Here is a 13,172-nt window from a genome sequence, read left to right as displayed (position 1 = left end):
CAACGTACTGGCTTTTAACTCCATCTTTCTTTTGGAGACTTCAAGATCTATCATCAGCAAAGCACTTTAAGGATAGTAAGTAATTTTCACTTTAGCTGGAAAAGTAAACTCTCTCTCCCAGCACAAACGTGCCCAGAAGTGCAATCCCAGGCAAGGAGAATAGTGATGGCTTTCTGCAGAGTCTTTATCTGGCACTTCCTTCCACGCCCCCAGGCCCTCCCTCTATTGGTGAGCCACACACATCCCATCTCATTGCTTGATTTTGGATGCCCTTGCTCTCCTCAAACCCTAACTGGTGGGCAGAGTCGCTGGGTCCTCCTGAGAAGAGCCTGGCGTCCCTGAAGAAGCCGCTGATGGGGGCATCTCAGAATTCAATGGTCACGGTTTCCTCAACCGGCAAATTCTGGAGGGTGCAAACACAAGCACACACTTCGGTTCTCTCACACGCTCGTGGCAGCTGCAGACAGCAGGCAAAGACCGACAAGCTTGGCACCGTGCAGCCCCCTGGGCAGCTCCCACGCGTGGGGATTCCCGCGTTCGCTTCTGAGCCCGCCTCCCTCGGGCCTCGAACGCCCCGCCCCTTGCCACCTCCGCGCGTCTCATTGGCCAAGCCCTGAGCAAACTTCGGCTCCTGACTGGCGGCTGTGCCTGTCGTTCTGAGCCGTGGGGACGTTTCCGCATTGGGGGGAGAAGAAGGGGGAGGGGAGGTGTGTGGAGAAAGTGGGGGCTCCGGTTTCGGGAGGAGGGTCACCGGCTGCGCACGCTGGCGCCGGGCTCCAGGTATTTGCGTGTGACCGGAGCGCAGGGGAGGCCGCCTCGGCCACGCTCGCGCAGCGCAGCCTTCGAGACCTGATTCCAGGCCCCCAACCACCCAGCCAGCCACGGAAGAGGAAGGTGGGTGTCGCTTAAGGGGTGGGCCGGGCTCCGAGAGACCTCCGTGTGGGGTCTTGCTCGGAAAGGCGTGGCCGGGGGCCGACCGTGGGGCGTGGAAGAGTGAGGGGCGGGAGGGCCGAGGGCGTGTCACGAAGGGCCAGGCCTCCCGGGGGTCTCGGCGGCGGGGCCCCGGGGGAGGGAGGGGACGAGCGGGCCCTGGTGTGGAGCGGCTGCGTCGGGAAGGGGAGGGGAGGGCGAGCCCTGGAGGCCGCGGCCAGCTGTCTGCCCGGGTGCGGAATTCGCAGCGTCTCCGAGTCCCGGCTATTTATGGGCTGGGGAAAAGGTTGCGCTGCCCCTTCGCTGGCCTCCCCGCCTCCGGAGCCGAGCGGGGCGCCAGCAGCTCGTGGCTGGCCGGCGGCCGGCGAGGGACCTCGGGGTGCGGCCAGGGGCCTGCAGCAGTCCTGCCCTAGAGGGCGTGGAGACCGGAGGGCGGTGAAGCTGCTCTAGGTCCGCCTCTCCATTGATGAAATTTAAGTTCGTCTGGTTTTACCTTTTCCGGAGTCTCCACTCGTCCCCCTTTGGCGTCGGGATCGCTGAGTAGCCAGGAGTTCCCTCCCAAGCTGAGTCGGTCCCACCAAGTTTCCGTCTTCTGGATTTTTCTTTTTAAAGACCAGTTTTGATCCCCCCCCCCCCCCCCCGAATACTTCCTTAAGTAGCTAAACAGCGGAGGAGAAAGAACACTTCGGTTGTTGCAGGGAAGGGAGAGAGACCTTTCTTACAACGCAGCTTCTAGAAATTGAAAATTATAAGGCAGATTATTTTAATAAAATCCTAAAATGTCGAGATTTGTACAAGGTAAGACATTTTGCTCTCTGTCTCTTGGCTGCTTCGTCCGATTTTGGGTATTGGTAGTCTCTCTCTTGGTAGGTGGGTAGTTTGGAACTGGGAATGTTCGTTTGTGATACCTTTTTGGTTAAATTGGTATTTGAACTGCTTTGCGCCGCTTGCTGGGTTCATATACGTGTATGTATGCCTCTGTGCCCTGCAGGGGTTAGTTCTCCCTCCCAAAATCAGTTTTAATAGTATTCTGACTTCGTGGATAGTAACCGTAATAATCAAAACAGGATTTGACTGCTGATTAATTCTTGTTCCGTTCTTGCAGTCCATGATAAGTTATCTTTGTGGGACAAGGAAGCCCAGAGGGCTAGGGGCAGGCAGATGGGTTTGTCAAGACTAGTAAGGAAGCTATACCGTTCTTCACTTGTATTCCGTGTGTACGTAGATTGAGTCTCAGAGTCATTTATTGCGAAATTAGGAGTAGTTTGTAGACACTAGAGGTCATTCCAGTGAGAGAAATGACTTTGCTGCAGTGCTGTTTGCCTTTTCCTTTTTTAAAAAAATAAAGATTATGCTTTCTTTAAATTTGAAAATTGCCATGTAAATTCCGTATGTGTGTAAAGAAAACCTTTAGCAAATACCCCGCAACCACGCTGTAGCATTGCAATTGGGTGCTGCCTTAAACTTCTCACAAAACTGTACAGAGTTTGCCCCTAGATGTGTACCAAACTTTTCCTTCCAGACCCTAGTGTGTGAAAGCTTCAGCCATCTTGCTTAATACATCTAGTAAAGTTTGCAACCACTTTATGTGGTTCTCAGTAACTGTACTTGTACCTTTCTCCCCCTTTTCTTTATGCTAGGGATGTCCATTATTTGACCCTGGGCATGAAGATGCCCTACAAGGTTATGCCCCACTTTATTAACTCTTGTTTGGCATGTTATAGAGTAAAGGAATCTGCCTTCATTATTATTGAAACAGATGGGACCCTTATGCCTGCCTGCCCTCAGCACTAAGCTCAGAAATGCCAGTTGTCACTATGTTTGAAGTTAGTGTTGTACTTGATGTGAGGCTAGAAAGGCTTCTTATGTTCGGATTTAATAAACAGCTCAAGATTAGGAACCTAGGAGTTAACCTAGAAGTTTACTGGCCTTGTAAGTGCCACAAAACCGGTATTTTCTAAGAATGTGCTAGAGAAAAGCAAACAAGTTGCTTCTCTTGGGAATTTAAAAAAAGTATTAAACTCAAGACAGTCGGTGTAGTTTAGTAGTTTAGGAAGCTGACAGAGTTGATGCACAGTTACAGCTTTGGCCGTCGAGGGAGATCTTCACGTGGTTGTGGACATTACTATCCACTTTTAAAAAGTCCATTATTTTAAAGTACTTCTACATTTTTCAAAATATTGTGCAAGCCTCAGGAAGAAGAAATTAACATAATTGCATTAACCAAACTATAAACTCAATTCTGATTCCTATTCCCATGATGCAATTCAAGATGCCACATTTGATTTATTTGCTCTCTACTTTTACTCAAAATAGTAGATTTCCTTTTAAACAGGTGGTTTCGCACAAAAGGGTGACTCTCTCCAAATGTTTTTAACCCAGTCATGGGACTTACCATTGCGGAATTTTTGTATTTAAGTATGAACTCTCTATGTGCTTACCTTGGTCACTGTTAGAAATAATAAAACTAATCAGCTAATTTGGGAGTTGTCTGCACGCCTACAACGTATCAGTTTTCAAGTATGAGACTTGGAATTTTCTGTGTTCTCTTTTTCTAAAGCAGTCTAATTCTGACCCTCCCCAGCCCTCCCAGAAGTTACTGATGCTTCTTTCCACTCACGAGTACACTACCTTCGCTGCTGCACAGGGAAAGTTAACAAGTGGCCGGCCCATCCATCGCTGCTTCCTGCATTGTCTCATTAAGCTTCTGAGTATTTTACAGCTGATAAAGATGCCCAAAGATGAGCTAGGGCGAGGCCCTGAAACTCCTGCCTGTTTACAGCTCCTGTCCTTTCCTACACCTTTTGTTGCTTTTTAGATTAACATTTCAAGAATGGCCTATTCTCCAAATAGGTCACCATTTTCTATAGACAAAGATAACGCGTCCCTGGGAAAAACAGTGTTTTGAGAGTAGATGTTCTAAAAGGATTTGTCCCAGGTAGCAGCAAATGCCCACTACCTAAAATGTTCTATATCCTTTTTTAGTAGGTCGGCTTACTCTATGTTTTCGGCTGTAGGTTTTTATGACTTATCTTAAATTACATAAAAACGGAGAAATCCGAAAGGGCATGGACTTGGATTTGACTCCAAATGTGACTGTAGACACTTTTCTGACCCTATTAGAACTTGGAAGTTGGACTGAGAGTGGCTTAGCTTGGCCGGCACTGACTTCAGTCTCCTGGCCCTGCCTCCTCCTCTGGGTGTTAGTGCTTATGCCGAGGGGTCCTTGAGAAGTTGAAATGGGGTGTTGTACTAAGTGACCAAGATAGGTAAACACTGTGTGTGGCCATTAATGTTAACTCGTTCCTAAAATAATGATGGCCTTCAGGTAGCATTGCTACCCAACATGCCATCACCAGAAATACAAATAGGCTTTGATTTTCATATTCCAATTTAATATTCAGGTCTGGTTACTTGAAAGTTGATATATTTAAAAGGAAATTATTAAACTTGTTCAGGAGCTGAAGGGGAGGGGAGGGCAAGGTAAAGCTTGGATAGTGTAGGGGTGAATACAAGTTATAGTTTTAAAGTTCAGTTAACAACAACTTTTTTTTTTTTTTAAATGTTCATTGTAACTCTTTCACTATATTGTTTTTCCCTTCCAGTAGGTACTGGGGTCTGTAGATCTGGGTGTTATGAAGTATGCATTGGGGATAGTTCTTACTGGGTGATAGGAAACGTAAAGCTACATTTGGCTTGACTCCAGATCCAAGCACTACGTTTACAAGAATGTTGGGTATTCATATGTCTCTGCCATTTAGACCGTAAGAAGTTACTTGGATATTTTCAGTCAGTAAAACACTCAGTACCGTTAGAGAGGTGAGTTGTCCCTATATAAGTACTGGACCGATAAAGGCACATGTTTTGCATATTTCCCTAAGTCTGTTCTTCAGGAGCCTGGCAGTACTTTCTCAGGAGATGCTTTAGAGCATGAACAAGCTGCCATGTTCTTTTGCCTCCCCGTGAAACCGTCTCGCTCTGGCTTTCTCCGCAGCCAGGCTTATGCTGTGCTTCCACTTCTCTACATAAATGGACTCTGCCTCTTTCCTGCCTGTCACCTTTGGGGGTAGGCTTGTCAACAGAGGCCATTTGGAACTTTTCTTTTAAAAAGTTGTGAGAACTGTCTCCCTAAGTGTTTGGAAACTTATAAATAGTGAAGAGACTGATGCCGTGTAGCCAGCCAGCTAAGGCTAGGCTCTTTGCTTAGTACAGTAATTCTATAAGTATCTTCACAACTCTAAATATGCCATTATCTATCTAAGCTGTGTAAACATTTAAAAACTATACTGTATAATTTATACTTATTATATTTCAAGGAAAGCTATATAAAATGCATTGTTTAAAAACAATGTCAACTTTCTGTCCTGTCACGTTTCGCATTTGTTAGAGTTTTTTGACTCTTGGTGATTCCTGTTTGGTAGGTGGCAGCTGGTCAGCAAAGATCACTGAGCAAATGATAGCCTAAAGGGTCTCAGGTGAATGCAAGGATGAGCAGCCTTCTGGGGCTTGGCTGTCAGGTCAAGGGCTCCAGTACTGCTTCTGCCAACAGTTGCTGTTGCTTATTTTTCTCAGTTGTGGCCAAAAGAAATTGATTGTGACTCCCTACTCTTTCAACCATTTTGACAATAAAGGGTTGTTCCTGAGAACCATAGAGAAACAAGCCATGTTGTCTTACTCAGCTTAAAGAACAAAATGTTTCATTTTTTCCCTAAATGTTCCAGATATTTTTGCTTTTTTTAATGTAAATCATGGGAGTTCTCTATCCCTTTGTGATCTTGCTTGAATCTTAAAAAGCAATGCAAACCCATTCACTGTATTCATGGACTTGAAATAAATAGTCCTGTTTGCTTAGTCTACTGTTTACTTGCCAGTCACCAAATTGTGGAATAGTGACCTCGAGGACATCGTTTCGAGAGCAGGTCTCCTTTCTCCTTGGCCACAGTAACCTGAAAAGCAGTAGAGTTGCTGCCCAGGCAGATGCTCGCACCATACTTCATTTGTGTTGTAGTTCTGCTTAGAATTATAGGCTTCATGCATACAGAAAAGACAGTTACGTAGATGTATGCACTGTTTTAGGCCAATTCATACAAACGGTTAAAGGATGAATCTTGGTAATAAAAAGTATAGATTCCTAAATGTTTTCATTGGGGGTTTTCTTTTTCATTTTTTAATTTCTCAGGAAACAAAGTTACTTTGAATGTTTTCCACAAGTGACATTTCTTCTTTAATTGAGATTTTAACAACTATTCTAGACTAGACATGTTTATTATTTTGTAGTGTAGCACTTGCTTAGCATGTTTCAGAACACTGGATTCAATCGCAGCACTATCGAAAGAATGGACTGTGTTGTCTGAGAATAAGATTGTTGAGATGTCTGGTTAATGTGTCCTGCCGGTTTTTATAGAGAGAGCAGTGCATGACCAGCAACACTATTGATTGTCTGCATAGTAATATTGTCGAGTCCGATAGCCTTTCTTTCACTTTTGTCGTCACAACCACGTACTGTCTAGGAATGCTCAAGATGCCCAATAGGAACAGAGCCCTGGGTTAGTTCTCTGGCAGGCCCCAGGCACCCCAAGCATTTATTAAACATTCATATGGCTCTCTGCCCCCCTCCCCACTCACTGAGGAACACATTTCTGTAAAGTTCTTTGTCAGGCTATATAATTGTATGTCACTAGTCAGAGCCATATTGTGTTTTATGCTTAAATCAGCTGGAAGGAGTTAGACCAATCTGGGCTGGGTGCCATCTCAGGACAAACATGGCCTTGAGGTGTAGAATTGGTGACAAGAAGAACCAGGAACGTGGCTGCAATAAACATTAAAATAAATAAAATACTATCAAAGTAATACCAGCGGTGTTTGCTTATGAGAAATGCATACTCTCTACCCCCAAACTGCCGAGTCAGCAGTCTGGGAGCTTCCCCTGGAATCAGTGTTTTAGTCAGCTCTCCAGTATATGCAAATGAATGTTTTAGAAGGACTGGTCTAGAAGTCACAGAGTAGGAGATTGCAGCCTTTATGAACTTTGTACCACTTTTACTATCTTCAGCCATCCAAAAGCGTACCGTAATCTGGTTCAAGATATTCCTGGATCATGGCCCAGGTGATGCAGGAGTCAAGAGTACTTGTGGCTCTTGCAAGGACCCAGGCTTAGTTCCCAGCACTCACATGCTAGCTTACATCCCTCTGTAACTCAAGTTCCAGGGAGTGCAATGCCCCCATCTGGCTTCTGTAGGCGTGTACATTGTCCATATAGATGCAGCCAAAACACTCATACACAAAAAAATAAACTCCTGGATCATAGATTTGTATTTACTTCTGTAGACTGTGAAAATTTATCAAATAAGGAAGGCATTAAATAAGTAAGTGATGGGAATCAATTCATTCCTTTTGGCATCACAGGATTAGAGTGGTAGGCAGGTTGGTTAGAAGCCATTGTCTGTCCTCCAGAACAGAAAATGAAAATGCTGAGGAAAATTAAGGTAGTATTGAAGATGAGGAAATGGAATTGTAGTGATTCAAATAAGCAGTTTTGTAACTGAGGAGCCAACCTTGTGACTGCATCTTTAATCTGAATGACTGAGTAATGCCAGTGTTGTAGGGCACTGGAAGGGCAAGGAGTGCCTCGGTGTGGACAGTGATTTCTGTTTTAGATAAAGCAAAGTTGAGTTTGAGGTAGCCTGAGAATTCAGGTATAAAAGATCTAGAAAGTGGTAGGAAGGTAGGATCTAGATGGGAGGTACCTATTTAAAAGCTACCAATAAGAGCATAAGAGACAGCTCAAAGGGTAAAGGCGCTTGGCACCAAGTCCGTGGACACACATAGTTGGAGGAGAAGACCAGGTGCTGCAAATTGTCTTTTTTCTGATATCCTCCAACTTCTACATGTGAATTGCTATGAAAAACATTTCTTTCCAATAATAAGAATGGTGAGGAAATGAATTAAGAGAAACAGACATGATCACATAGATGTTATATTTCTGGGTAATAGAGCCCAAAGAAGAGCTTTCTTTCTTTTTTTTAAAGAAGCATTTCTTTTATGTATATGAGTGCACTGTTGCTGTCTTCAGACACACCAGAAGAGGACATCAGATTCCATTACAGATGGTTGTGAGCCACCATGTGGTTGCTGGGATTTGAACTCAGGACCTCTGGAAGAGCAGTTAGTGCTCTCAAACTCTGAGCCATCTCTCCAGTCCCCAAAGAAGATCTTCTTAAGGAAATGTTTTCACAGGTGAATTTGAAGGGCAGCCATGAAAGTCCAGAACACGGTTAGCTTGAGTTGGTATGTCTAATCAGTATGTACTTGATCTTCATTCATAATTTTATTCAGTTGTGATGACATTCTGGATTTTTTATGTTTTTGTTTTTAATCCCTTTAATTTGAATACTTGTGAGTTCTAGGCCTGCTGGGTCTATAGAGTAAATTCCAGGACAGCCAAGGCCATGAAGACAGATGCTGTCGTGTGTGTGTGTGTGTGTGTGTGTGTGTGTGTGTGTGTGTGTGTGTGTGTGTGACTGTTAAGGTGGAATCAGTGTGAGGTGGACGCGGGATGGTTTTCCTAGAATCTGCTATATATGGCCTGTACATTGTGAAATCAGCTTTATACTTCAGAACATGAGGTTTCTGTGTTCCACCATTTAGAGTGTCAGAGAAAGGGTGTCTTCTCTATCTTTTAGTTGCCAAGGTAAGAAACAAAAGCAATTTCTAAATTGAATGCCTTCTGCCTTATGTCTTTTGTGGGTTTCTGAAAGTTGTAATGGCATTATCACCCCACTCCCTGACTTCCTCCTCCTGCACTTGGGTAGTTAAACATCCATAATATTGCAATTTCAGTTCTTGTGAATAGGGAAGAACTAGATTATAGCAGTGCATGGTGGAGCTAAGAAATCCAGTTACTGCTTGGTCTAGATGACATCTGCTAATGTAAGGAAACCAACGCCGTTCTGGTAAATTCTATCTAGTGCGCCCAGTTACTCTGTTAGTTAGACACGTAGGCTTTGGAAGACAGTGATATTGAGGAATTTCTACTCCAGAATGTAAAGGAAGCCAGCCTAGAGGAAAGTGAACAGAGGGCACGATTTACTGTGGTTATGGAGCTCAAGACAGCAGCAAAATGTTGGCTTTACAGACCCAGCACCTGCCTGGCCTGTGACCTGGGGAATTCACCTAACTTTTCCCCCTCAGACTCCTGTCCACAGAGTGAGGAAAGTAGGAGGAGAAACTGATCACTTGCCCGCATCTTTAAAAGCTCTTGGGCTTGTGACTGTGCCGTTGGCTTCCTAATTTACTGTCTGAAGTAGTGGAGGGTCAATTCTGTTTGCTAGGACGTGGGAGGAGACCATTTATGAGGTTGGACATCTTGCACTATTCAAGGGATTCTTTAGTTGACTTCCCTTAGAAGCCAAGCTGCCATTGCCAGAACTGTAACTTGAGAATGTTAAATCCAAGAAAAGTTCTGCAGTTTGTACTTACACCTTCCAGAAATTCCAGGCCTTCTTTAAAAAAAAAAAATTAGGGTGAATAAGTAACTAATTGGCAAGGAAAAAATGGATTTTTAGATCTGTGCCTTCACTGAAGCACGTAAGAGTGCTTCTCTTGTTGAACCAACCACCCTTCCATGCTTTTAATTCAATTACTTTTTGTTTTTTTTTTTTAAGATTTATTTATTTATTATATGTAAGTACACTGTAGCTGTCTTCAGACACACCAGAAGAGGGCATCAGATCCCATTACAGATGGTTGTGAGCCACCATGTGGTTGCTGGGATTTGAACTCAGGACCTCTGGAAGAATAGTCAGTGCTCTTAACCGCTGAGCCATCTCCCCAGCCCTTAATTACTTTTTAAACAAGGTCTCACTATGAAATTTAAGCTGGCTTCGAACTTTTACTCCTCCTACCTGTCTTTTGAGTGCTGGGATTTCCACTGTATGTCACCATGCCCAGCTGTTTTGTGTATTCTTAGGAACCTATCCTTAGAATGTAATTGTATAGTAGTATTTTGTCCAGTAGAGTAAAATGACAGCAGAATGGGGTAGAAGAGGGTAATGAGGAGTTTATTACCATGTTCTTTCCTTTTATTATATTTGTAAACAGGATAGAAGGGATAAAAATTGTTCTCTCTGTGCATCAAGTATTTATCAAAGAAATGGGAAAAATAAAAGTTAAGAGTTTTTTATAACTCAAAATTGAATCTGTATTGGGATCTTTTGAGGCTGTGTCTGAAGGTTGGACCTACTAAATTGGCAGAAATCTAACATAATATCTTTCAGCCAGCCTTTGCTAGTTTGGCTCAACAGGGAGAATGACTGACATGATTCTGAATATTTTCATCTTGAGCCTTGTAAGTGAATAGGTAGGCTGTTCTGGACAGGGAGCCTTTAAAGTTGTTTTTTTTATAATTTTTCTTATTTAGCTAAGTCTCAATTACTTTGTTATATTAAACTTGGATTTACACTTAGTTTTAGCTCATTTACCCAAAGCAGAAGGAAAACAAATATTTCATTCACTTTTTTTTTTTTTTTTTTTTGCTTCTTTTTTTTGGAGCTGGGGACCGAACCCAGGGCCTTGCGCTTCCTAGGCAAGCGCTCTACCACTGAGCTAAATCCCCAACCCACATTCACTGTTTTTTAGGGATATGACTATCATATCTAACTTCAGAAAAAATAGTTTTTAAATAAGTTCTGAGTCTGACAAAATTTTGTTGTTGTTGTTGTTGTTGTTTATGTTATTGTTGTTGTTGTTTAAAAATCATTGTAGGACCTGGAGAGATGGCTCAGTGTGTAAGAGCATGGTCACTCTTCCAGAGGACCCTGGTTCATGTCCCAGCCACCACATGACAGCTTACAGCTGTCTGTAACTAGTTCCAGGGGATTCAACACTGTCTCACTGGCAAAGCTCCAATGAATATGAAATAAAAAATAAATAAATCGTTTTAAAACAATCATTGTGTAGTTATTTGTGTTTAAACTGACCTGTGGCACAGAACAAAATAATTCATATGTTTTTTAATGCATTCCTTTTTCTTCCTCCATATTTAGAATTTTCTTCCAAATTATTTGTCAACTGTTGTGAGAATTGAGTATAGTACAATTTCTTATTTCTCCTTAATTTTGTGGATGCATGTGACTAGTTGTTTTAACTAGTTGTTTCTCCTTAATTTCTCTGCCATGATAAACTGTAATCTGGAATTGTAAACTAACATAAATTTGTTCTCCCATTAAGGTTGCTTTTTGCCAAGCCATTTTAACACAGCAACAGAAATGAAATAAAAATCCTGTTTGACAGGAAGTTTAGTTCTGTCTGACTAGAGTCATCTCTGGAATTGTGAAAACATGCTACCCCTAGTCCCAGGAAAGTTGTGGGCTTTGGTTTTCAACAACAAAAGGAACCCTGGACTGAGCAGTGTGTACTAGTGCTGGTTTTCAAGCAACGTGTGGGTCCTGACCCTTGCTTGTTGAGAAACTTAGTATCTGCTGACTAGCTCAGGATGTAGGGTCCCAATCCGTATTGCTTGTTGATTCTAGTCTCAGGTATTTTCTCCATAATGAGAGGAAAAAACACCAAACAAACAGCTTGTTCTTTACATTTCTTCCATTCTATACCAGAATGGCTTTCAGCTTTCCCTTTTTATTTACTAAAGACAGTCCCTTCTCCAAGTGAACAAAGATTTTCCCTTGATTAGTTCCAAAGGCCTACCCCAGCCTATTCATACTTTTAACTTGAATGACAGTTTGGGGGCAGGAGGGGTCATTGACAGATTCTTACTACAGTCTAGTCTGGCTGGAACTCGCAAAGATCCACCAGTCTCTCCTCCCGAGTGCCAGAGTTAAGGAGTGCAGCTCCACACCCAGCAAGCTGCGGTGGTGAGGGGAGGTTCCTTTGTTGTAGGCTGGATTGAACACAGGTCTTCAGATATACTAAGCACACGCACTACTACTGAACCAAACCTGAGTGGCAGTTTAAAATAAAGCCAAAGCTTTTCATACTAGCAACCCTCTTCTCTGAACCCTGTCTGTCTGTCTGTCTGTCTGTCTGTCTGTCCTCCCCCTCTCAGATTCCCCCTTCCTTCTCTTTCTCCCTCTTCCCAGCTTTTTAGGAAAGAGGTATACATTGCCTTAAATGGCACAGAAATCCTCATTGCAGGGAATGACCTTTCAGTATTTTTGTGACTTAATTATGATGGAAAACCACGGTGTAACATTTAGATAAAGCCCCATCTGGGATTGGGTAAGACCCACAGCTTCTGAGATACAAACCAGTGCTTCTGATGCTCCCAAGACCTAGATCCACCCAAAACCTGGGGTGACGGGCATGTGCTACCCAACCCTCTGCTCTCTGAGGACTCTAAAGTGGGTGAGAGCGAAGGTTCTCTCTAAGTCCTGGTCCTTGTCCTGGTCTCTACTTAGGATCTCTTGAGTAGATGCCATGGTGCCATGATGCAACATCAAAGATTAAAAATCATGAATTTTGAAAAAGGCTCATATTTTGCTCTACTACCTGGCCCTAAAAACAAGCTTGGTGAGGGAAAATTTGGCTGAAGTATAAAAGTTTAACCTCAAATACCATCCTACAACTAGACCTATTTTATCCAGGACTGATGTACAGGAAAAAGACCTAAGCTCACAGGGTGCAGTAGAAGTGAAGTTCTACTCCCAACATATCCATGTTTTTCTGCTCACAGCACAACCCCTGGAAACAATACTTGGTTGAACTTTCAGGGGCAATTAAAATTCATAATCTTTTTTTTTCAACCAAAGACCCTTAACAAGACAGAAAAAACTTGAAAAGTTCATTAGGGAGCCCCCAAACGTTACCACCAACTGATTGATTAATATATATATATATATATATATATATATATGTATGTATGTATGTATGTATACACACACACACACACACACACACACACACACACACTAACTGGTACACATAGACCAACTGGTACATATAGACCAACTGGTACATATAGACCAACTGGTACACATAGACCAACTGGTACACATAGACCAACTGGTACACATGGACCAACTGGTGCACATGGACCAACTGGTGCATATGGACCAACTGGTACACATGGACCAACTGGTGCACATGGACCAACTGGTGCACATGGACCAACTGGTGCACATGGACCAACTGGTGCACATGGACCAACTGGTACATATAGACAAACTGGTACATATAGACAAACTGGTGCACATAGACCAACTGGTACACATAGACCAACTGGTACACAT

The 13,172-nt window shown here is 43.1% G+C and overlaps 1 protein-coding gene across 2 annotated transcripts in view; it reads left to right on the top strand.

The window, feature by feature from the left end:
- The first annotated feature begins 786 nt into the window (after nt 1-786).
- Nucleotides 787-13,172, top strand: part of Ugp2 (UDP-glucose pyrophosphorylase 2) — a 41,372-nt gene continuing 28,986 nt past the window's right edge. The window contains 1 exon segment of one of the 2 annotated variants that reach the window (NM_001434431.1): nt 787-894. Coding sequence is in view for 1 of the 2 variants with exons in the window: in NM_001024743.2 (NP_001019914.1) it covers nt 1,710-1,728 (19 nt within the window). In the remaining variant the exon portion in view is untranslated. 2 annotated transcript variants of the gene reach the window in all.

This window comes from Rattus norvegicus, chromosome 14 (genome assembly GCF_021556685.1).
Source record: "Rattus norvegicus strain SHRSP/BbbUtx chromosome 14, alternate assembly SHRSP_T2T, whole genome shotgun sequence".
NCBI lineage: Eukaryota > Metazoa > Chordata > Mammalia > Rodentia > Muridae > Rattus > Rattus norvegicus.
Note: the sequence above shows the minus strand (reverse complement) of the source record. Positions and strands in the feature narration are given on the sequence as shown.